General features: G+C 31.8%; 1 protein-coding gene across 2 annotated transcripts in view; it reads left to right on the top strand.

Annotated features, from left to right (window-relative positions):
• The window catches only part of LOC143191719 (metabotropic glutamate receptor 2), a 609,670-nt gene that overhangs the window by 558,529 nt on the left and 24,033 nt on the right, over nt 1-27,108 (top strand). For both annotated transcript variants that reach the window (XM_076397081.1, XM_076397080.1), the window contains 3 exons: nt 458-607; nt 17,424-17,557; nt 25,257-25,582. In XM_076397081.1, coding sequence (XP_076253196.1) covers nt 458-607; nt 17,424-17,557; nt 25,257-25,582 — 610 coding nt within the window. The remainder of the gene's footprint in view (nt 1-457; nt 608-17,423; nt 17,558-25,256; nt 25,583-27,108) is intronic.

A 27,108-nucleotide genomic window follows, 5' to 3' on the forward strand; every position in this document is an offset into this window, starting at 1 on the left:
AAGGATATATTAAATGTATATGTCATAACATAACTGTTTACTATCCATCATTTTTTTCCAAATTCTATACGTACGTAACGCGTTAAAATTCATGACGCGCATTAAACGATCATTCCAGACATTATAAGGCATAAACCTATCTCATCAAACCGACCTACGTCAATATTACGACGAAAAAAATTACATTATAATACACTCCACGATAAGAATCGAGACAAAAAATTACGACGCCTTTATAAAGGGCCAATTCAACATAAAGTAAAGAATTTTATATTCGGGCGGACGACAAAAAAGAGCGATTATAAAAAGTTTCGCCTTTATATCGCGATTCGGAGGCAGATTTCTGCGATCTCCGGAGATCGTTACCGATTTTAGTACCCTTTCCGGACCGACCCTCTGGATCCCTCTAATTCCTTTTAACGTATTTAATTGACACGTAACATTTTTTTTTTCGCAGGACTGAGTGGCGATCGGTTCCATTTCGACGAGAACGGAGATGGTCCAGCGAGATACAACATTATACATTTCAAGCAGGTGGCACCGGGGAAGTATCAGTGGGTTCGAGTGGGCGAATACCTCGAGGGTTCTTTAGAGCTCAACATGTCAGGTATGTGCCGCCATTAAATTTAATTAAATTAATCTTTTAATCACTGATTATCTCAAGAATTGTGTATACCATTAATCATTTACAAGGCCCATAAAATTATTTATAAAAATAAATTCAAGAGTTATTAGACCATAAATATATGTAATGAACGACTAAATTATCTATAGCCCATTCAATAAAACAATAAACTCAACTCAGAGTTTTAGTTCATTTTGGCTTTATCACAACAAAATTCTAATGTATATAAAGTAGTAAAACAAAAGTCGTTTCACTTTATAGTACTATTCTAATATATATATATATATATATATATATATATATATATATATATATATATATATATATATATATATATATACGACTTAAACTACAATTATGTTTATGAACACTTTTCCATGTCACCTATGAGGTAGAGTTCTGGGCGCATAATGGTATCCCTTGGAGGACTAATCCAACTAATTAAAAATTGTATATCCAAGTAATGTATTTTACTTTTATTAGAGAGCATATTTACCTTTTACGTTTAGTTCTTGTTTCCTTAGGTACAGAGTTTCCTTGTATAGTCATTTTAATATCTCCTCCTTACTACTTGTTACTAGTTTAATTAAACCTATATCACTTTCAGAATATTCAAGTGAATAACTAAGCTGTTCATTTCCAATCTATTTAACACAGGTTCAAAATTCCACCATTTATCAATTTCCTCTTCAATGATCAAGTTCATTCAAATCTAAGGTGTAATTGTAGGCAATGCTTCTTTCCACATATTCAGACAGTTCTTCCTTGTATATCTTTCTCAACCTGGATGTCTATTGTAATAATTCTTTGCCACACCCCATATCAATTCAATTAAATTGAATATGCAGTAATAAGTGGAAACATAACACTCTGTGGCCATACTGTTCAGCAATCTGATCTACCGTGTATATTTTTTCAGGCCTATTCCTAAAAAAGTTAATTACATAACATTCAATAATGTTTTTAATTTATATTTAAGGAGTAACAATTTGTTTACACACTGTTAACTCTTTACCATGGTTTCTTCAAAACTTATGTTATGTAATTTAGGAATTCGAATTGAATATGATAGCTCGGGCAGGACAACTAGGTCTGTGGGGACAGCTAGTAATACAATAGAATGGCAATGGTACCCATTTTTCGGATAGATAAAAAAGCAAACAAAAAGAACTGCAATAACAGGTCAATTGAAAAGTCCCCGGCCTGACACTTACATAGATAAAATTATACTGCGCTATGCATAGTAAATTGTACTCGGATTTATAGACCTTAAAAAATTATAAAATGATAAAAATAAAACCCAAGCATCATCAAAGAGTGAGAAAAAGGACAGGATCAAATTAGGTAAAAACCTCAGTATAGAACCAAAATATATAAAAGGGATACTTAGTCAATGGATCCACTTACAGCTTATGAAAGACTAAAATTAAATATACAACAATATGCAACAAATTCAAAATAAACAATCAAGGATAAACACACAAGAACATCAAGAAAGTCAAAGATAAATCACACGAGATAAACTAAGGCAACAGAATTAGGTTGTACCATTTTAACAGCTAGACAGCTAATAAAGTGTAATTTGTTCTTGGACTTGTTCTTGCACACAAAAGTCTGTACATATTTTATTTTATATCAGATATAGTCAAAGCATAATAATCTAAAAAAATAAACTCATTGATGGAAGGGTTTTTGCAACAGACGTGGGAATGTATAATGAAATAATACATGTAATGATTTATACTGAAGCTGATGTTCTTTTAAGAAGTTTAACTTTCTTCTTAGTAGGCATTGGTGGAATGTTCTCTAATTTTCTTCTGAGTTGTCTTGAAGTTTCTAATAATGTTCATTCAATTACTTATAATTATCAATTGTCGAATTTAATATCAATAAAGTGTAGTATTTATTATAACTAAAATTGGAATGGAAAAGATTTAATTTGTGTAATAATTACCACAAAAATGAATTCTTTTAAAATGCCATAACTTCTCTACCACTGTATACTATACATATTGTAATTGCAGACCCACATATACATAACCAAAATTTCAAACTTAATTTCAGTAAATTGCTAAAAATAGTTGCAATTACAAAAATAATGATGATGGAAATTTAACACTAACATAAATAACTATAATAATTAAGTAACTCCATTATTTAATTAAAGTATAATTAGAGACATAAAGCATATATAAGAAAGTGCGATTGTGATAGATAGATAGTTGATCACAACAATCAATTTCAGATGTTTGACACTTAGGCGGAGAAAGGCAATATATATGAGGCAACGTTTAATTTGACATTTCATGAAACATATATCGAGAAAGTGCAGACAGATACTCTCGGCTAAAAGAGTGAATTATAGCTGCTACGTCCTTATTTATTGCCATTCGCTGATTTGCCCCTTAAATTAAATTGAGAGTGAAGAGATTTTATTAGAAGTAATGGACCGAAATAAAATATCGAGGACTACTTTTTATAATGAAACAACCAATTAAGTAATTATAGTTAATTAAGTTCAAAGAATATATATGGTATATTGAGCTAAACAAGCTAAATTAATACTTTGTAAAACTCGTTTTATATCGAGCAGAAAAAAACAGATAAAACATGAAGGTAGCGAATGATATTCTCTCGAAGTGTTGTCAATACTATAGTATCAATAGGATAACAGATTCCTAATATATGTTTGTAGAAATGTTCGTTTGTTGTTTGTATATTGATTTTGTTTGAAAACTCGCTACTATTTCGTTTAAGGAATTTACACGGGAACAGAAAACGTTGATTATTTTAAAACTAAAGACTAGACTAAGATTACGCGGAAATGGTAAAAAGGACAGCATGAAATAGTAAACAGGAAAAAGGGAGAGTTTTTAGATAACTGTTTCTTGGAAACGACTGGGATTATCGCATTTGATTTAACTACCGGGGTTTGTGGATGGGTAGAGATTTGATCAGATTGTTTTCATGTTCTAAGGTGCCAAGGTCGAACTTCACACTGAGCGTATTCGTGAAGCCTTTCACGAACGGAATGCCTGATTCTAGGTGTACGTTCATGTTCCTTATAAACCATGGGACATTGAGTAACGCGGGGACCTTCTTGGACTGGAAAACTTGGAGTAATGCAAGTGGTCTCTCAGAGACTTACCTGTATCACACCTGTGCTCCATAAAAGCAGTCCGGATGGACTGGCCTTTTATACACCTTATGTGAGATTGGATGTTTGCTTTTTCTGCCGAGGAGTGCGAATAGTAGGCCGTACACGTCATTGCCTTTGCAAATAGCATGCTGGATTTGTGCTGACCATTCAGACCTATAGTCTAATTGGAGACCGAAGTATGATACCTTCTGGAGCCAGGGGATAGGAACTTTTTCGATTTGGAGGCGATATGAACGGAACATCTTCCTCCAGTGGAACAGAATAGCCTGAGTTTTGCTCGGCTTAATTTTCAGTTGCCAGAATTTTTACCACGCAACCGCCTAGATGAATTGGACCTCGGTGGCGTCGGGACTGTAATCGGTGGAGAGAAAAGCCTATGCCCCGTAAGAATATATTGATGGAGGGATGTCTTACATCCCTCAAAATCCTGCATGTCCCTAACACTTTTATAGTATAATTTCCAGACTAAACATTTTCTCTGAAATAATTTTATTAAATACCGATAAAATAGTTTATATACTCACTGTTCTTATACATTTCGTATATTTGATCTCGAACAAAGCCAATATCTAGATGGTCAAGATTCGTCACCCACTTCGTATGTAGACAAGTTTTCTTGATTGAATCTAACGTATTGTTCTTCATTTTGTAAGCAATGTTAGTCACAGTACCCACACTAATATTTAGCGCAGCAGCAATACGCTAAAGAACATTTTCATTAAAATTGCAGCAACTTATAATATCTAATACTATCAATATTTACTTCTCTAACGGAATTTACGGGCAAAAGGAAGCCTCTATTATCTCGTTCCTTTTCGACATAACTTATCAAAAACGCAGTCAGTTTGTGACTCTGGCTATCTATTGTTTTCGGCATTTTCAAACAAATGAATATAATATATTACGCAGCGATTTAAAATTTATCAAAATAATAAGTAGGCTAACATAACGTTTGCCGGTTTATAACCTGTAATATAATAATATAACCTGTAATATAACAATATAACCTGTAATAGCTAATATTTTGAATAAGGTTGCATACGTTTGACAACCGGAGGACTTTGACAGGTTAGTTCGGTTTCGCGTTCTACCTTATCAAACAGCATTATATCTCTTTTTAACTAGAATAAAATAAGAAGGAAAATATCATCTAATTCTGAGACGAAATTACAATTTGCGGCAGGCAATACATTAAACATCCAGATGACGTATGTACAAAAAAATTTTGAATAGACTATACCTACATTTGTATGAAATATAAATCCTGGTAAAGCATTCAAAAGGTCAGTTTCGATAAATTATCGTCAATGTTTATTACAATACATATTCTGGCGGTTTGATATTAGTAACCAGTAGATTTAATCATTATTCAACAATTTTGGATACAATAAATTTTCGACCGCATCCATAAACATTTGGCAAACAACCAAAAATGTCGATCCTCGCATGGGAAAATAGATTTGTTGCATTTGCTATTTTTTTCGCAGTTATTCCATATTTTGTTATCAGATAAACCTTCACTGGATTTCCACAAATATTTTAAAATCAAAGTTAGCCAAATCAGTCTAAGCCTTCTCGAGATTTAAGGAGACTAACGAACAGCAATTAGTTTTATACATATACATTAAAGATATATATTGAAATACGATTTGCAAAATAAAATTCTAAAATTAATTAAACTGAGATAATTCATACAGAACTCTTTTTAGTTTCTTATTTCAATGAATTGTAATCAAAAAAAAAATTCCGTCCATATATTCGAAATATTTAATGTAGCTTTTACCACGTCGCATTTATTAACATTTCTGTCTTGTCATATTTACCATACCGCTTGATGTTCCCCTTAAAACATTCTTTCCATCTCACAAAAGAAATGATAGATTACCGACTTTTCTTTCCATTCTTCTAAGTACTGTTATATAATTCGAAGGAAAGATAACACGAATATTACAAAGAACATTTTCTCACTGTATTCATAATACATTTTATCACAAGCTCCAAAACAATACGATAAATCTCATTTTAAATTAAAATATGACAAAATGGCGGCGAGATTTATTTGCCCCGGCAAAAGAAAACATCAAGCGATGACTGGAATTTATCAAATCAAATTTAAAGGAGATTTTCGGAGGCAAGTGCCAAATGACCCTCATTAACAATGAGACCTAAATAAATTTGTTCGACCTCGTCGGCGTTAAAATCAGACGATGACGGAGATCAGCAGATTTTTTTACGACGACAATCCGGAATATTTTATAAAACTGAAATATTTTCGGTATTCTGAGAATAAATAATATGGATAGCTCGAAGTATCCATTCCAACAAGGATTGAAGCGATTAATAGCGGCGGACAAGATTTTTTATAATCCAGTTATTTTCATTACTTGACCTGTTCTTTTTGCCCCCTTAACTTAAATTACATTTATTCTTTCCATTAGATATATAATTTCTAACTTTATCTTAACACTAATCATTTTCAAAATGACTCTTATTAACGTTGCTTATTAGAAAGAAATAAGAGTGCCGCTAGATCAAGCCACGTCATCAGCCGAAGCGAGTGTTAATCGGAAGGAATCACAATGTATACGGAAAGCAAGGATATTTTATAGGATACATTACTTCGCAAATATCTCCGGATTTGGCGCATGTGCATATTGAGCTTCATTCAATAATTAAACAGAGAATAATCCGAGTTTGGGGCATGCATACATACAACTTTATTTACTTATTTTTTTTATAGTGATTATTAAATTTAATGTGTAATTTTAATTTAATTAATTTAATGAATTTAATTTAATGAATTTATTTCTTTCTAATAAGCAACGTTAATAAGAGTCTAAACTGGCTTAAAATGAATGGATTATAATACTTTTAAGCTGCAAGACATCACGGTCAATATATCATTATTTTTACAAAACAATAATTTATTTATCTAAACTCTTATATAATAATGCATGGTATTTTCCTTCACATTAAATCATTAAGGTGTCGTTGATAGTTTTATATTTTGTTTCTTTGATCCTGGTCTACTTTTGCTAGAAAATTTAATTATTTCATAGTATCACTGAACACTGTTCTTTCATCTTAACAAAATGGTGTATAATTTCTTCTTCTCTGATTCTTTGAATTTCACATTCTTTGACTTTCACTCTCAACAAATTCTAGCTACACCTTATCTATAAAATAAAATTTTAATTATTATTAATATATATTATGTTTAAAATAAATGTTACCATTATTACCAGTTAAACATCAATAATTACTTGACTACTTCCAGCACAGCAAGAAGCATTTTCTTCTCTGTTCTTGTTATCAATAAATTTCGGCATATGTTGATACTTATTCGATGTCGTTTAAAATGATATATTATAAATTTGGTTTCGATTTTATAACTTGATCGACTACACCGATCGACTCGAAAAGAATGTACCGCCATTAGAAAAGGAAGACAATATAGTTTATACTTTTCTATGGTTAGTTCTAGACAGGAGAGTGCGTATGCTCCAAATCTGGGCATATTTGTGGAGTAATGTATCCTATATTTCATTGGGAACCTACGAAGCTTCATCGACCAGTTGTAACATAGAACGTGTGATCAGACAATATTATAGTGGAAGATCACCTTATCGTTTTAAGATCGCTTGAGCTAAATTATATTTTTGATAATCACATTCCACCCTGACAGTCGGTTTTGTTAGGCCCAAGAAATCTCTATGACATATTTTTTTTAAAACAAATTTTCACCTTATTGATCCAGTGTCCAACAATGGTAAAAAAGAGGGAATGTATCGTTCTAGTTGGAGCCACTCTTTGCTCACATTCTTTATCTGAAAACATATTTGGTACTACCATCTACTTTGTTCAACCAAGTTTATTAGTGAAAATGCGAACTACAACTGTTAAATAACGTACACTAACTATTAAATTTGATGCTTTTTATATTTCTCTACATAACATAGCAATTCCATTTGGCATTATTGCGCTATACACTGAATAAGTATCCGGACACTAATAGTGGACAACTTAATACTTAATTTACCTCTTTTATTATTTTTGTTTTGTTTCATATTCTCATATCTCAATTACCGAATTTCGTTCCAGTGAATCAAAAGTGATGACGTTAAACAAAAAAGTTTGAAAATAATGAATTTGAAAATTCAATGGATGAAAACTTACCTCAAACTCTGAAAGACAGCTTAGAAGTTGATGAATCAACAGTTTTAAGAGATTTACATTGCATAGACAGAAAGGGAGATCCAAAAGGAGAGAAGATGAATTTGATGAATAGACCGTAAATTCCATTTCAAAACATTTCACTATCGAGCTTTCGTTGCTTGTTAGGCAAAAAGAAGAGTTTACTGTGGCTTATTGTGACTGACGATGAATAGGAGATCTACTTTAAAAATCTCAGGTGCACACAGTTATTGCTTAACAAACTTATAATGGACATGAAGCCTCGGTATGCATCTAATGAGATCACTTGGGAAGCTCACATTGGGAAGTTCTCTCCCATTCAACCTACTCATTAGAAATAGCGCTTTTTGATTCGGATTACCACTTCGAATCGATAATTGATTCGCTGTCAATTTTTCTTCGTTGCTTCGACACGATATTCTAGATATGTCAGCAGAAAAATTAAAATTATAGAAAATATTTTAAATAAAATCTGTTTAAAAGGATAAATATTTTGAATAACACTTTAGACAATCTTTATGTGAAAATGTTTTCAATATATATATATATATATATATATATATATATATATATATATATATATATATATATATATATTATATATATATATATTATATATATATATTATAATATATATATATATATATATATATATATATATATTATATATATATATATATATATATATATATATATATATATATCTATATATATATATATATATATATATATATACATATATATATATATATATATATATATATATCTATATATATATATATATATATATATATACATATATATATATATATATATATATATATATATATATATATATATATATGTATGTATAAAGCTCAAATATAAAGACACAAGATTTAAACATCTAACAGGAATCAAATAATAGTATTAATATTGATATTGATCTCCTTAAATTTTATATAATATTTTTAAGGTTTTAGACGTAAATATAGAAAAAATCGGTTTCTATTCTAATACATTTACCCATTTTTCTGGCATTATTTAATTTCCATATAATAAATATAAACTTCTTCTGAAGCTGCTGTTTTAAACACTCTGTCATGCGACATTTTTCAGAACAGAAAATAATCATGAAAATTCTAATAACTGATAACACCACTAAGTGTCAAGAAATATTATAGGATTCTTGTTATTGCTAGTTTATAAAACAGGCAAAATAATGCAATAAAAATTGTGTCAACATACTAGCTGGTGCCCTAAAAGAGTTATTTGACAACAAGTATAATAGATCAAGAAAGATATATAAGCTGTAAATGTTCTAAAAATGTAATTGAGATATATTATTTCCTCAGACATTTCTTGGTAAATTGGAAGAGATTAAAACTACTATTAATCTTTTCTACTTAAGCAATTTGTAACTAACTGACTTATTTCCAATCCAAGTATGGAACATTAGACATCTTTATATATTTGACATTTTTCTACAGTGTTGCTAGAGCTATTTTCTCCACGTTGATTATTATTGTGGAACAATATTGAAAATTAATTGGTTTGATGGTTTTTCATGGCCGCACATCATATATGAGAAATGATATGGTACATTATCCTGATAAAACCCTCGATCTTCCAGCTCTATTCAGAAAATAATCACGCAGTTCTTTAGTTGCTCCTTAAAAAATGTCCCTAATAATGTAAAAAAACTCCTCCCAAAAACGTATTTCGTTATAATTTGTTCATACCTAACTAGTATTCTGGTTTGTTAATGCCAAAATTATATGCCTCTCCCGTGTTGCCTTCTGTAATAAATATTATTGAATGATCTGTTAGTTTCTTTATTCTTAGTTGTCCATTATCGTGAATGTACAATTAATAGGGGACAGACAAAATAATATGAACACCATACAGCATACCATACACCATGTATATAGCATTAGTTTCTGCGTAAATAATACGACGCAATGTGTGATTTCTCAGATTTTGAAAGGGAAAATAGTTGATGCCCCGATAACGGGAAAGTCTGTATTGAAAACAGCTCAATTATTTAACGTATCATGAGCGACCGTATCCACGGCAATGACAGCAAACACAAAACATCGTTAAACATCATCGGCGAAGTGGAATAGTGGGCGAAACCTAAAGTTAATAGAGGGAGACTGATGACTATGGGAGAACGATGAGCTCCACGAAGCTAACATTAATGGAAGTACCACCATTGCAAAATCCTTCATAATGGAAGCAAGCACTAAGCTGAGAAAGAAGTGGTGCAACAATCATAAAACCTTGACACCTGATTATTAGAAGAATGTTGCTATATTCTATATAATTTCGTCTAGCTTGGGTATTTTAACCTCAGTTATCCGAAACACTCGACAACGAGCCGATAGGTTATCCTTTTTAAAAAATGCGTCTTATATATATAAGTATATATATATATATATATATATATATATATATATATATATATATATATATATATATACTATCTCTCTCTCTCTCTCTCTCTAAATAAACTGAAACGACTGGAACAAATATTTCAGATTAACGAGAATTTCAACAACAAAACAATTTTTGAAAATTAATATTCACTGGAACCGGTTTTGTCTAATTTGTCGACGTTATTTATTACACGACATAAAACAGATTAATATTCGAAACAACTTACTCGGAAATCTCACCGACAGAAAACCAGACGTGAAACGAAATAATTTTTTAAGGGACTCCGGTTACCTAATCCTCGGAAAATGTTTCCGAAATGAGATTTCCCTGTACTCGCAGCATTATGTATCTCCTTTTTTGTGCTTAAGTTTTTTCACGGCGTAGATGCTTTTTTCCCTGCTTCCTAATATGTCTTAATTAAAAGTATGTTCACCGTATAAATGTATTCTTATTTTTTGTTCGGTAAGTGGTTTCCGGAGTTTGTAATCTGGGACAGCAATTTTTTAACATGTAATCAGACTGCTCTAACTGATCGTCCCTTTATTCAACATAAAATTTAGAAAATATAGCAAACAATTTTAATTCGAATAGCGAATATCTTTTGTTATATTAGAAATGGTAATATTAATATTTAATTTAATTCATAACTTCAAAGATAAAAAAATATTGAAAACTTGTTTTCTATAAAATGAAATTTAAGAAACTAAAAAGTACCTGGCCTAACACATAGATGGGGCTAGTTTTATTGCATTCACCGCATTTTTCAGTTAAAAACAATTTTAATTGAAATTTTAAGCTTCAAAAGAAAGGTTAAAATTTCATGATATTATACTCTAAGTTATTGTGCTAAGAGTGACACTACTTTTGTCATATTCAAAACAATGGATCAAAAACAATTACGTGCTTTAATTTTACACTGTTCTTGATGGGAAAAAAATACCGTTCAAGCGAAGCACTGACTTCAAATGTAGTCGTAGAGACCCCGACGATGCAGAACGCAGTGGGCGTCCAAATGAGGTGGTAACACCACAAAACATCAAAAAAATTCACAAAATCGTTTTGAATGATCGAAAAGTGAAGTTGCGTGAGTTAGCTAACATCGTAAAGATATCAAAAGGTGTTGGCTTAATATTACCTGAGCATTTTACTATGAGAAAGCTCTGTTCAAAGTGAGTGCCGCGATTGCTCAATGTTGACCAAAAACAAAAACGCGTTGATGATTCTGAATAGCTTTTGGGCATGTTTAAACGTAACAAACCAGAATATTTGCGTCGATGTGTGAGAATGGATGATACATGGATCCATCACTTCACTCCGGTATCAAAACGATCATAATAACTACATAAATTGAATTTAGAATTCCTCCCACATCCACCGTATTCACCAGGTTGGCTCCCAGCGACTATTGGCTTTTCACAGAATGAAGAGGTTATCGCCGATAGTAAGGCCTATTTCGAGGCAAACGGTAAATCGTTCTAAAAAAGTGGTATTGAAATATTATATATATATATATATATATATATATATATATATATATATATATATATATATATATATATACATATATAGAAATACGGGGAGAAATATAGATTATAATACATAGAAATTGTTTTCGTAAAATGAACTTCTTGCCTTCAGATACAATCTATAATAATTCAAAAATTATGTACTTCTCATAGACATTACTTATCCTAACAAATACAGACAAATGTTAGTTAGACCGAACAATATCGGACAGTATTTGTAATAGCTCAAAATCAACATTGTAACTTTCCTCACCTAATATATATACATTTTAAACTTGATCCAAACACTACACTGGTTATGCCAAATTTTTTTTACCAACTTGCCTTCATTAATATTTTTAAAGCTTTGTTTCATAAGTGGAAAAAATTAAATTTCTTGCTGATTCAAACTTGTGCTTTGATTACTGTATACAATGTAAGTAAACTTGCAAGTACTGGCAAAGCATCGTTAAGATTATTCGATACACTTTGTAATATATTATTTTGTTATTAGTGATCCTATTTATTGTTACACTAGTTCTATAACAGTGTCTTTCCAAAATAGCAATGAACTCACGTCATCTAAATTTATAACCTCAAAACATGCAATGTTGTCTCATTTAACTTTGACTCTCTCGTTTTGTCTTTGATATATACCATTGTCGCAATTTCTGCTGAGGAGCAATAATAGAACGATTATTTTTAATTAATATCGTCGATATTTCTGCTCGTTTTGTGGCGTATATTTATCCATAATAAAATTTGGACATCTACACAACACAACGGTTAAAGCGAAACTGAACTAAACGTGAAATGGTACAAAATGGTAGCGCAACTTTTACCCCATACTATATAACAACATTTTAACCTTTTATTTTATATCTAATGCATATAATATCGAAAGATTTAAACTACAATTAATTTTACACCCACAGTAATTTGTAGGTTACAGTTGTTTTATTATATTTACAATCAACTCTTTTCCAAACCACCTATGGTGTTCCCTGGAGGCCTAATCTGCCTTTCTATGTTTAGTTCTTATTTCCTTCGTTGCTGTATTTTCTCTTTCTAATATCACTGTATTTCTTCTGTTCCTGTTTCTTCTTACTACCTGTATATATTTTTTTCATAAAATTATCAATCATATATCAATTAGAGTTTTTGTATAGAAATATATATATTCGTCTATGATTTACATTTTTATTGAAATCGTTATTAAAATATATACTAGTACTTTCTGACAGGACATTGCACCACTATATTTGTTTATCTTTTATTTTTTACCAAACCAAACTTTTATCTCACCCTTACCAAATCATTAGTGATAATATTTATTAGTCTAATATTATATATCAGATATTCTAAACATATTTCTGCTATTGTCTAGACATAACGACATTAAGTTTTTTCAGTGTTACTCTCGGGTCGAATAATTTCTGCACAATTTTCCTTTGAGATATGAATAAACTTTACGCTATTATGTAAAAAAATATAAAATAATATATGTCCATAAACCCGAATATACGTATATTACATTTAGCATCCGAGAGATAATAATTTTAAATATAAAAATGGTTTTAGTTAAGTAAATAATAAAAAAGTTATGTATTATTAATGTATTCACCAATAATATAGCTAAATTGTCGGCTTCGTTGGCGCAGTGGTCAAGGCGACAAGACGGTCCTCCTACTGTTGCGATACTCATGGATTCGAATCCTGCTGGGACATGGATGTACTTTATGATTGTGGTTGTAATTGTAAATGTCTTTATACGCAATAGTGGAAAATCCGACAGGGAATAACCATCCAGTCATGTCAGTAACCAGGCTGGATAAGACCGAATGTCTTTCGTGATGGTCTCTATGTTGATCACTGGCCATTCGATAAGCTTAATACCGAGGACCGCGGCCCGGAGCCCACTTTAAACTGTATGTCTAGTCCAGATAAACCCTCGCTGGTAAAAAGGAGAGTTTAAAATTTAAAGAAATAACAATACATTGAAAAAATATGAACAAATTTGGGTCCCAGTCTGGGAGCCATACAGTAAGACTAACAAAATAAGCAATTCGAAAGAACCATATTTCAGCAATTATTGTAATATTTCTTATCTTCTTCACACGTTATTAATTCACTAGTAGACGCCACCTTCTTCTCTTTTATTATTGCTGGCAAATTCTTGAGTAGCTGTGCTTGCTCCGACAAGATGCCGTTGAACGTTTAACATTGGATTTTATAACTTTATTTTAATTGTATATTTAAGAAGGTATTCTAGTCTACAGGTATGCACTTCGAGAAACTACAGGTATGCACAGTAGCTTCGAGAAAAAGGCATTTAAGTTTTAAACAAACTTAAACATATATCCGAAAGTATTTTCTTATTACTAATATTCTTACAGTGTTAAGCTTTGAATATACGAAAAAATATAGTTTTTTTACATTTCCAAACTACAATACAGAAAATATATAACACTGCATTTTTTTGTTGTAGTCGAAACTTCCCTTCATACAACGAATCTTGTTATTGTCGATTCATCTAAAGTTAACGAGAACTTTAAGAGCTCAAACAAAACTTTCAGCTAATATAAAACCAACAACTACCAACACTAATTCTTCGTTGTCGAAAGCGCCGTCTATTTGGCAACAAAACTTTTCAGTTCAGAGATGGGATATAATAAAATTAATCTAACACCAAAATTTTCCACACTATGGTTTTATAAATAATCCATCTATTAATTTTCTGTACATTTATATATATATATATATATATATATATATATATATATATATATATATATATATATATATATATACTCAAATTTACAACGAAAATATCATTGATGCGTCTAACTTCGTTTACGAAGCCTCGCTCTAGAATATTTTAATAATAAAGTTAGTTGTTATTTTAATAGTTGTCCATGTGTGTTGTGCTATATAAATTTGATAAATACATCTACTGGATGCCGTAAAAAATATGGCCGTGAAATCTTTAAGAAATAATAACATAGTTTTTTCAATTTCTTTCGGTTTCCTATTTAGATTAAGTGAGGTCAGAGGGTCTTGTCTTCTAGGATGATCTTCAAGTTGGGCACTCGCCAGTCGGTGGTAGAATTAATGCCGTTGACCGTGGTTCGGACCACACGTTCAAAAGTAGTTCGAGTCCAGATAAACCTTCGTTGGTAAAAGGAAGACTCTAAAATATAACAATCAAAAAAAATATGTTACAAATTTTACTCTTAAATTGTAGTTATTTCGTAGTTCAGTTTGTGAATGATAACTACTTAAATATAATAAGTGAACTTACATTTTTTTCTAAGAAAATACATGCGATTGTTGAAAATGTGGGCATCTCAAATGAAGGATGCATAATATTTAAAAAATAATTTGTACACAGTAAAGCTAAAATCAGGTACATATCAGAATATCATCGTACAATCTAAATATTTTACACATTTTTATAGTTTTCCTCATTTGTGGACGTGTTTCTAGGGATTATGATAATTTCTTTGAAAAAACATTATTTAGTTTATGTAATTATATTATTATAGATTTTTGTAACATAACGTTGATGGGAAATTTTTTGAAGGCTAGTATTGGATTTATTTTTTGAATGTATATATGACCGTTTAGTAGTTTTGACAGCCCATTTGCTGGTTAGCATTTGAAATTTTAAGGAATATACTGCATATGCTGATTTTGGATGCACGTTTGTGACTCTACACTGTAATATTAAATATAATTTTTCCATACTATTTGGTAATTGACACGGCAATATAATTATTATTATTGTTGTGTTATTAGTAATACAAAAAACAACATAAATGAGTCCTCACCATAATACTAACTGTAGCGTTATTAACATTTCTCCAACTTTTTTCTATATGAAAATATTTTTTTTTACTAATCCTTTATTATATTGAGTATCTATAAATAACAGGAATCAAAGAGGACGTCAGAGCGCATAACTATAATATAAATTATAAAAATAATGTACTAGCCTATAAATTAGTGTTAAAGGATTTTTTAATTAGAAGCTCAATTGTAAAAAATCGATACAATGTATGTTGTTCAAAATATTGTTAATCGATAGCTGTTGCTTTTTCCCATCTTTCAGGCAATATACGGATTCCATCTCGCAAGAACAATGTATCTTTTGAGGCTGTCTACGAATTGACCCCAGGTCACGACTCAAGATGGGGTAGAACGTTTTTCCAAGTATGTTTGCACCAGTTTTGCAACATGTTGTCAAGCGGTGTTATGCTGACAAATAATATTGTTGTCTTTGCTCGTATTTCGGCATTTTTAGCGCAGTGCGCCAATAGTACTCTCGTTGTCTTTAGTTGCTCTTTGCCTTAGATGTCAAAATAACTAATTTTAAAACGACGAAACCAGTATTCACAGGTTGAAATGAAATAAAAACTTAAAACTTCTCAAAAATGCGATTTACTCTGTTTATTTACTGTACAGATTTTGACATTTTAAATCACAAAACCGGACAGGCTTAGAACGCGATCTAACCTGTTTAAAGTTGTAACCAAGTTTTGGCGGCTGCAGATTAACCCGACTAAAACTCAGGCTATTCTGTTCCACCACAAGATCTCCAAATCGATAATGTCCCTATCCCCAGGCTCCAGAAGGTATCATACCCCGGTCTCCAATTCGACTGCAAATTTCAAGGCCAACCCAAATCCAGCACGCTCTCTGCAACTGCAATGGCGTGTACAGTCTACTCTTCGTACTCCTCTGCAGAAAACGTAAACTCCTAATCCCACAGAAAGCGACTCTGTATAAGATGCTAGTCCGTCCAGTCTGCTTTTACGGAGCATAGGTGTGGTACATGTATGTCTCTGAGAGACAACTTGAACTGCTCCAAGTATTCCAATCGAAAAATATCCGCGCGTTGCTCAATGCCCCATGGTTGATGAGTAACGTCAACACTCACCACGAATCAAGCATCCCTTTTGAAAAGAGTTTCACGAACATGCTCAGTGTAAGGTTCTCCCTAGGAGACTTAGAACACGGGAACAACTTGATAAAATCTCTACCTATCCACAAACTCCGTCTGTCGCCCGCAAAACACTTCTCTATCCCGAACCCGAAGCGACATCAGCAAACGGTCATTTGGATCCAGCTGGTCATTCTGGAACAAGAAAAAAACTCGATGACGTATTATTAAAATCACAATTAGAAAGTGCATCTTGGTTAAGATAAGACATTACACTGAAGTGCAAAGAAGAAGCCTGTTCTGTTCCTGTTCGAAAACTTCATGTAGGAGATCTCATGGGGTTTCCCGAAGTTTATCATGATTTACTTTTTAAATCCGTTTCTGCGCCAGAACAGAATACTTACAAAACTAATTAATTTTATTTGAATCTTCACATGGGTTATTAAAGCTGTTAATGAGACTTCAATATGAAGTTGGTTACAAGTGTACCGGATACAACAATCTCTTGTAAATCCTTTAAAATCAATTTATATATCTGTACATTATATTTAGTTAGTAATACTAATATTTTTTTTTTAGAAATTCAATTCAAACTCGATCAGCCAAGGCCACCCCAATCTGTATGCAGTCTACCGTGTGCCGTGGGTCAAGCCAAGAAATACGTAGAAAAAGAGAGCTGCTGCTGGCACTGCTTTAATTGCACCCTGTATCAGGTACGTATCCTCAACGTCGATAAATGACGTACAGTCGATAGAATCCGTCAGTGATTTTTCATACGTTTATCCAATTTTATCTTCGCTAATGATTCTGTCGCGTTTCCGCATTCGAAAGGCTCGAAAGGGTAGATGTCGGCACTGATAAATGCAACAAGCGTGGAACTGACGCGGCACCGTTAGAATTGATGAACGCGAGATACTTACGTTCGTTAACGGACCGCAATAAGTCAGCGGCGCTCGATATTTTATTTCGCTCTTTGAAATATCGTTTATACTTCGTCGAATTTCAGCCAACGCAATGGGAATTGTTGGTACGGCTGGCGAAATAACTAAAGTTCAATTTACTACAACTATTAATGCTATTTTTTGTTTATATTTGTTTTGCGTTACTTTTTCATGGGAGAGGTGTTTATGCAATTCGCAGTAGGTGGGTAATTATTAGAGACAGTACTCGTATTTATGTAATGTATAGTCTATTATCACAGGTCAATTGAAAAGTCCCCGGACTACCAGAGTAAAACACATTTTTTTGGCAAAATTAATTTTTTTATTCAAGATAATTCCCTTCAAGAATGATACACTGATTATAGCGACCCTCCACTTGATCACTTTCAAACACTGCTCCGAATCATCAACTCGTCGTTGTTTTTGGTCAAAATTGAGCTCGCGCGGCATCCCCTTTGCATAGAGGTTTCTCATACCCAAATAATCGTGAATGATATGATTTGCACGTTCAGTTGATATCTTTAGAGTGTCTGCTATTTCATTCTATTTCAATTTACGGTCATTCAAAAACATTTCTTGAATTTTTTAATGTTATCGTCGGTAACAATCTCTTTTGGGCGTCCACTACGTTCACCGTCTTCGGTGCTCATTTCACCACGTCTAAACTTAGCACCCCAATCCTTGATGGTTTATTTTCCTGGAGCAGTGTTCGGAAACCCAGCATCAATCCAAGTTTTTACTTCAACTGTATTGTTTCCTTTCAAAAGGCAATATTTTATCAACGCGCTAAATTCCTTTTCATCCATTTTTTCACAATAACAAAAGTTGCTTCACTCAAAATGCTATAATTCACAAACTAAAGATCCTTCAACTGCCAAATTTATACGCACATCTTTTGAGGAAAATCAACCATCAGGAATTGGTACGTTAGTTTAGACGTGGTGAAATAAGCACCGAAGATGGTGAATGCAGTGCGATAACATTAATAAAAATCCACAAAATGATTTTGAATAACCGTAAATTGAAACTAAATGAAATAGCAGACACTCTAAAGATATCAACTGAACATGTACATCATATCATTCACGAATATTTAAGTATGAAAAAGCTCTGTGCAAAGTGGGTGCCGCGCGAGCTCACTTTCGACCAAAAACAACGACGAGTTGATACTTCGGAGCAGTGTTTGAAGATGATCAAGCGTAATAAACCCGAGTTTTTGCGTCGATATGCGACAATGAATGAAACATGGCCCCCTCATTTCACTTCGAAGTCCAATCGACAGTCATCCGTGTGGACTGCACACGATGAACCCGCTCCAAAGCGTGGGAAAACTCAACAGTCGGCTGGCAAGGTTATGGCGTTTGTATTTTGGGATGCGTACAGAATAATTTTCATTGACTACCTTGAAAAAGAAAGGACCAGCAACAGCGACTATTACATAGTGTTATTGGACCATTTGAAGGACGAAATCGCCAAAAAGCTGCCTCATTTGTATGCAAAAAAAGCTGCTTCACCAAGACAATGTACCATGTCACAAGTCAGTGAAAACTGGCAATGACAAAAATCCATGAATTGCTTCCTCACCGTATTCTTCAGATCTGGCCCCCAGCGACTATTTCCTGTTCTCAGATCTCAAAAGAATGTTCGCTGCGAAGAAATTTTCGTCAAATAAAGAGGTGATCGCCGAAACTGAGGCCTATTTGGAAGCAAAGGATAAATCGTACTACAAAAATGGTATCGAAAAGTTGGAGGGTCGCTATAATCAGTGTGTCAGCCTTGAAGGGAATTATGTCGAAAAAAAAACTAATTTTGCCAAAAAATGTGTTTTACTATCCTAGACCTGGGACTTTTCAATTGACCTGTTACGTAAAAAACTCTTATTGAACTATCAAAACGAAATCACCAACATCACTTGAGGTATTTTATAAACTAAAAATGCTGTGCTGCTGCATTTGGCAATATGCAATATGTAGGTGATTTTTTTAAAAACAACTGGGTGTTTAGTTTTCATTGCAGTTTAAATTGTTCGTTTAGTATATCTATAATATCTACAATGAATAGATAGAGAATGATTTCAGACTCTTATCTTAATGAGATTCATAGGTAAGTAAAAACGATCACGATTAAAATTATTGTACCAAGGTTTCAGACTTTATCACCAGAAGTCGAAGACATGTAATTGATAAGACACTAAACACACTTTTATCTTGACAATTAACATCAAACAAATAATCACACATTAACTCATGATCCAAAAGTTCCTCCATTATTCCAGTTTCTCACAGAGTGTAAATAACATACAAAAGTCGAAAAAAATTTATTGAGGTCCTTTTGTCTTGATAATTCACATCAAACAAATCATTACACAGAAGTGTCCATTGTCGTGATATATGAATCCTTCCATTATTCCGTTTTCTCACATATTATAAATAGTATTAAAATGCCAAAATGTTTTCCAAAATCTCTTAAAAACATGAATGTCAAACTTTCCTTTGGAACTGTCAGACATAACATTAAAAGGTTTAATGTCGCCAAGAATTAAAATACCAATAATATCCATCATGTCCTCCTATTTAAAGTAGCAGTAAAACTACGTCCTCTCAATTTATGACGTAAACATGTCGCAATGTTGCCGCATCAACACTGAGTTTTAGTTTATTTTGTCTTATATTTCTTCCATTACTATATGTGTACATTATTCTTAATAAAAGTAATCAATAAATTTTCCAAAATGCATTTACAGCATCTACAAAACGGATAATATTCATCTTCTCCTTATACATTCAAACTTAATGCTCATGTATAATTCTGAACAATTACACACATGTCTATACACATAAACCATTCACACTCTACAATACAACTTCCTACAATTATTGTATATTATTGATATACCCACCTTTAGTTGCTTCCACTCTCATCACCCTGTCATGGATATTGTCAGCATTGAATCATAATCCCACATTCAGAAAGTTTAATTCGAGTGAATTAATGAGCTGGAAATTTCTGATCTACATTTGTTCAGGATTGATTCAGTGTGTCTGATTGAGTTCATCCAAACCAAAGCTGTTATTAACTATTCTTACTCAACAACTCTAAGAAGAACAAGAACAATATATCTGCAATGAATTATTAATAAATGTTATGAATATCTAATTAATTGTTATTCCAACGTTTGCCTTTTACCATTAACTTTTGTTATTCAGAAATGTCCATGTCTCATTTAAATACACAAATTGAAATAACAAGTCTTTCTTGATTTTACTATATGCTTTTAAAAATTATTTTCATTAAAAGCGATATCTGGAAGTTCCATTAGACTTCGTGGGATATCTTTACAGCATTTAAATCCTATATTATCTAACAGTGTACGAAGGGGTGTTCTAAATGCCCCGAAGAACATATCTCATAGCTCTAAATTAAATATGGATACTTTCCAGACAATTTCATCTGAAATAATTGTATTAAATTATGCTAATCTTTAAAAAGCTATTCACTGTTTCTGTATGTTTCATATATTCGCTTCGTATGAGGACCGTTTTTTTCGGTGAATCAAAGGATATATTTTTAATTTTTTAATATATCTTAATAGCCATGTCCATAGTAATATTCAGTTGCGACAAGCTAAAATATACTTTCCATAAAAACCATTGCAACTTAATCTTTAATAGTAAAAAATATTTACTTCTCTAACGAATTTTACTGACAAGAGGGTGCTCTTGTAACAAGCAAAGCGTTAAAACAACGTTTGTCGATTTGTAACCTCTAGTTACTATAACTAATATTTTGAAGAATTTTGCAGACATTTGACAATCGAACGACTTTTGCAGGCTCATTCGTTTACGAGGTCAAACGTATCAAACAGTATTGTATCTCTCTTTCACTGAAATAAAATGAGAAGGAAAATATTGTCTGATTCTAAAACGAATTTACAAATCACGACAGGCAATACATTAAAAGTCTTAATGACTTTTCACTGCTACTTTGGATAAGCAATATAAGTAACAAACCCATGTTCTAACATATATGGTACACATATACGCATATATGTTTATGCATTATGTTATATAGCGCAAGTGTAATATATATGCATGGAGTGTTTAGAGTTAAGAATTTCATTTGTATTATCGCAACAGTATTTTTCAAGTAAAATAAAAGTTTTTTGTTTTAAACCCTACACATTTCATAGCTTATATAACGGGTTAAGCGAAAATCAATAAAACTTAAATTAAACGTCGTTTTCTGTTCTTATATATAAACAGAAAGGATTAATATTTATAATCTAATATTTGAAAACCATTAGTATTATTGAACCAATTCAAATACTGTTTGATTACGGTTTTCATGTAGAATAAATTATCTATAATATATTTACTTGTGTTTAGTTAAGAACTATTTATAGACACTTTTAGATTATTTAAAGAGATATAATACATTTAATACATTGTGAATATCAATGTGTAGTTTATAGACACATGACATAACTGTTAAGTCATGGGTTCATAATGCACAAATAATAATTGAGAAATGCACTCGAACTGAAGCTAACATACCTGATATAATCTGTAAGTATTTTCAATGTCATAATAGAAAAAAATCTTTGGAAATTTTTTATTGAATTTTTATAAAAATGTTCCCGTACAGAATTCAATTAGTCCAAAAATTTCTACCGAGAGATCTTGATCAACGAGTTGAGTACAGTAATGCAATCCTAAGGTTACCTGGTGAAATTGAAGATATTTTGGCTAAATTGATAATGAGCGATGAAGCCCATTTTCTTCTCAGTGGCCACGTCAATAAACAGAGTCAGTTTTGGAGAACACAAAATCCTCAATTAATTCATAAAACATCATTGCATCCACTAAAAACAACTGTATGGCGTGTTATTCATGCTGAAAACATCATTGGTCCCTATTTTTTTCATAATGACCAAAGTGTTGCATTTACTGTTACTGCTGAACGGTACCAAGTCATGATTCGAAATTTTGTTGTGCCTGAAATGGAAGAGCAAGGACTAGATGACATTTGGTTTTTCAGCAAGATGGGGCCACAGCACACACAGCTCGTCCAACAATTCAATTATTGAATAATATTTTTCCACGAAGACTAATTTCGCAAAGTGGCAATTTAGCATAGCCAGCCAGACCTCCGGGTTTAACAGCCCCAGACTTTTTCTTATGAGGTTTTTTAAAATCAAGAGTTTCTGTGAATAAGTCCCAAACGATTCAACATCTTGAAAACAATATTCGTCACGAAATGGAAGAATTTCAGCTTCCGATGTTGTAGGATGTCATGAAAAATTCCTTAAAAATAGCCAAAAGTTGCCTAGCAAACCGCGGTCACTATTTAGCCGATATAATTTTTCATTCATAACGAAAAGAAATATAAAGACGAAATAAACTTTTTGTGAAAACCGAACTTATTAATCTGTTCTTTGAGTAAAGTTATAGGCACTCAAAATGGTAGCAGGACTTTTGCCCCACGTTGTATTAAATAAGGGCAAATAAGAAATATACTTCTTGTAAGACCAGAAAGTAATATTAACTTATTCGTTATCAGAAAATCTCCCACAAACCACAAACCCGGTTAAGAGATTAGATCAATTCTGATTTTGTAAAAACATTTTTTGTTTGTAATTTAAAGTTAAGCTTAAAAAGAACACACCATTTACATAGCACAAAAAAATTTGGATAACTTTTTTTTCTAAAAAATATTTCAAAATCCTCTAAAAATGGTATAACACACATATTCTGATAGAAAGATAACTCACAGGAGCTTAATCTGAATCAAAAATCAAGTGATTCTGTCGATTTAATAGAAGTAGAAATTATCACTGTACACTCAAATATTGCTAGTGTTTCATACAGAAATTTATAAGATATTTAATTTAGAAAAAAAAATCTTCGCTAAATTACTAATTGATTCTATCTAGTAAAATTAAAAAAAAGTGCCGTTGTTTATTTTTATATATGTCAAACCGCTCTAGAAATTGTTTTCAGAAAAAAAACGATTAAAATATAATGCTTTCTATTAATCAGAAATGCAATCTTTTGAATTTTTGACGTGTGTATGTTGATCTTTTATAAACTAAACGTATTATATAGTTGGGAAAATACTTATCACTCGTTCAGATGAATAAAATATTTTATTGCACCAATTATTTCAGCTGTCCGTTCATTTATTTCAATTTAGGTGCTTAAGCTTCATCCAAAAACAAAGGTTTTTGCTGTTTCTGTGTGAATAAGCTCATGATTCGAAAAACAACATTTAGTAGAGTTGCATACAATAACTATATAAAAGAATTATATAATTTTTTTTAACATTCTCTATAAATATAGTTTTGATGAAAATATAAAGACCAATGGTAGTCAAACTTATTCGAACTTATTCCTTGAATTTACTGTACAAAGGCATCACAGTCTATCCAACCTATAGTCTAGCCGCTTCGCTAGTAAACTTATCTAGCACGTTTTTAAAAACATTGAAATATCGGCATCAATATTGTTTAAAAAATTTCGATAGTTCTTTTTAAATATATCGATATTTTTTGCAACAGCCAGGAAAAATATGGGTCAACAAAACAATTGATCTATAGACCCAAAAAATGTATTTTTTAAACATTTAAAAAAATATTAATATTTTTAATCGACGGGACAGTCATCCTGCTGTGGCGACAGCCGCGAGTTCAAATCCTACAGGGCATGTTCGTAAATTTATGTTTATAATTGTCCCTAGACAAATCCGATAACGAAAATGATCCCAGTCATAACAGTAACCGGACTGGGTAAGACCGGATGTCCACTGGGATGATCTCCAAGTTAGTCACTTGCCAGTTGGTAGGCTTAATGCCGAGGACCGTGGTGGGACCCACGAAGCCCCAACAGAAGGTGGAATCCAGATAAACCCTAGTTGGTAAAAAGAAAACTCTAAAATATATTTTTAAAAAATGGATATTTTTAATTACTTAAAAGTACCAAAAACTTATTTGGAAATATATCGAAAAATATCAGTCAACAAAAATATTTTTTCGGCATCTCTACTCCGTAAACTTATTTATCATATTATTCATCACCTAATACCGCCCGGAACTGACATCAATTGATTATTTTTTAACAAATAAAAACTAACAATGATATGGGCCATTATTTTAGAGATAACTAATATATCAATAAAATTTTAAGCAATATAAATCATTTTTATACAAAGTCTGTCAGTAATTATACAACTTATAAATATTGTTATATTTATCCATTTCATTGCTTCTACTAATAGTAGCATTAATATAGCATTCACCCGTTGAAATAAATAACAATATAATAGGATATAAAATTTTATTATGACACATAACACGTAGCCCGCGTTTGTTTTAATGGGAGGTAATATTAATTTAAATTTATTTATGCAAAACCGTGTTTACTGAAATGATATTGAATATAAACGGTTTTAATGTTTACGTTTGTTTGCGTTTCAGATTCGCTCACCTTTCGATCCCACTCAATGCGTCGCTTGTCCCATGGGAGAACTGCCGGATATCCATCACGTTCGCTGCATACCGATACCCGAAGAATATCTGCAACCTGACAGTGGTTGGGCGATCGGTGCCATGGCCTTCAGTTCCACTGGAATTCTAATAACCCTGTTCGTGTTTGGAGTGTTTATCAAGCATAATACTACACCTGTAGTGAGGGCTGCAGGACGAGAGTTGAGTTATACACTGTTGGCTGGTATCCTCATGTGTTACAGTGTTACCTATGCTTTAGTACTGAAGCCAAGTGATATAGCTTGTGGAATACAAAGGTAAATTGCTATATTAGTGACCCCAAAATATTTTGATAAGCGATTAATAACTAGTGATGAAAATACAAAGTGTCAATACAAATTTAACCTAACTATTAAATTGGATGGCTTTGTCATTTCTCTACATAAAATAACAGTTTTCCATTTCCATAATTGTGTTATTCAGGGTATACAGATGCCAAGCATGTATCATGTATATAAGCTCAAAATTGTATTTTCCACATTCATTACTTTTGTTTTTGTGATATTAATGTCTATGTCTATACTTTGCATATGGTGTGGGATCAGCAAGCTGTAGTGTGCTACGAGCTACTAAAACTGAATAAAACTCTAAACTACAAATTTTTACCGAGGTAAATAGGCTAGATAACCATTTTTAACCATTTTATGACAATTCTACGTATTCACTTTATACGGAAGGAATTAAATGTATTTCTGCAAAAAGCATAAAAAGAAAAATTTACGTTACCAATAATAACATTTTAAATGTTTGCTGTATTTTCAAGTTAGGCCTTATTTGTTTTGTTTATTATGTTTATTATGTATATGAACCCACTAAACATTCACTATTGTTCACTACTAGTCATATATTATGTGACCAATTGTGAACAATGGAGATAGAAAATACAAATACAAAGAAAAATATTAATTATATTCAAGCTTTCAATAAGAATCAATCAAATCCCGTCATGGTTAGATTACGAACGGTGTTTTTTTTTACATAAATTAGTTCGATGAGCTATACTTCACCAGGTTAAGGATAAGTGACATATCTTTTGATTGAACAATGTGATTTTGTAAAGTTTTTATAGTCTGGTATGTGTATTGTGACAACAGAAATTTCAAACATTTCGAATAATACTTACGTACAGACAATGTATGAAGGAAATAATGTCCCTAAAGCCAAGCAAAGCAAAAGAAACTTTTTTTATCATTTAATTATTACATTGTTACTAGTCATTTCCATCTAACCTACAATTTGTCTTTATGATAACTTAAATCTAGGTATATAACTAGAAAGACCCATCGGCCCTATCTCAGTCTCTGGTGAAATAATGTTTATAACTACCTGTAACTCCTGTATTTTTTATTATATACACCTCACTACACAACACTACACAAGATAAGATGGTTTGATTATTTTGAGTCTGTGTCCTACTCTGGTAGTATCCAAAAGCTGTAACATTTCAAAATTCTCATGAAAATGGAAAATGAATTCATGCCCCCTTGCAATTCTCTTAATATATTGACTGACTGTGGGTATCTCAAGGTGTCGATAGTAGGTAATCAGTCCTATAGTATTTGTGTGCACCCACAATACCTCTCGGGGCTTTATTCTGAAAAATTTGTATTTGATTTATGTTACTCTTTGCAGAACATTCCCATAATTGAACTCCGTATGTCCATATAGGTTTCAGTATTTGCTTATATAATAGCAATTTATGATACTCATATTATACTGTACTGATAATTGCGATTTCCTTCCAATTAGCCAGTATATTTTCCTATATATCAATTCCAGTTCT

This window comes from Rhynchophorus ferrugineus, unplaced genomic scaffold (assembly GCF_030347505.1).
Source record: "Rhynchophorus ferrugineus isolate W39M unplaced genomic scaffold, kcgeb_rfMv2 rfM2, whole genome shotgun sequence".
NCBI classification, from domain to species: Eukaryota; Metazoa; Arthropoda; class Insecta; order Coleoptera; family Curculionidae; genus Rhynchophorus; species Rhynchophorus ferrugineus.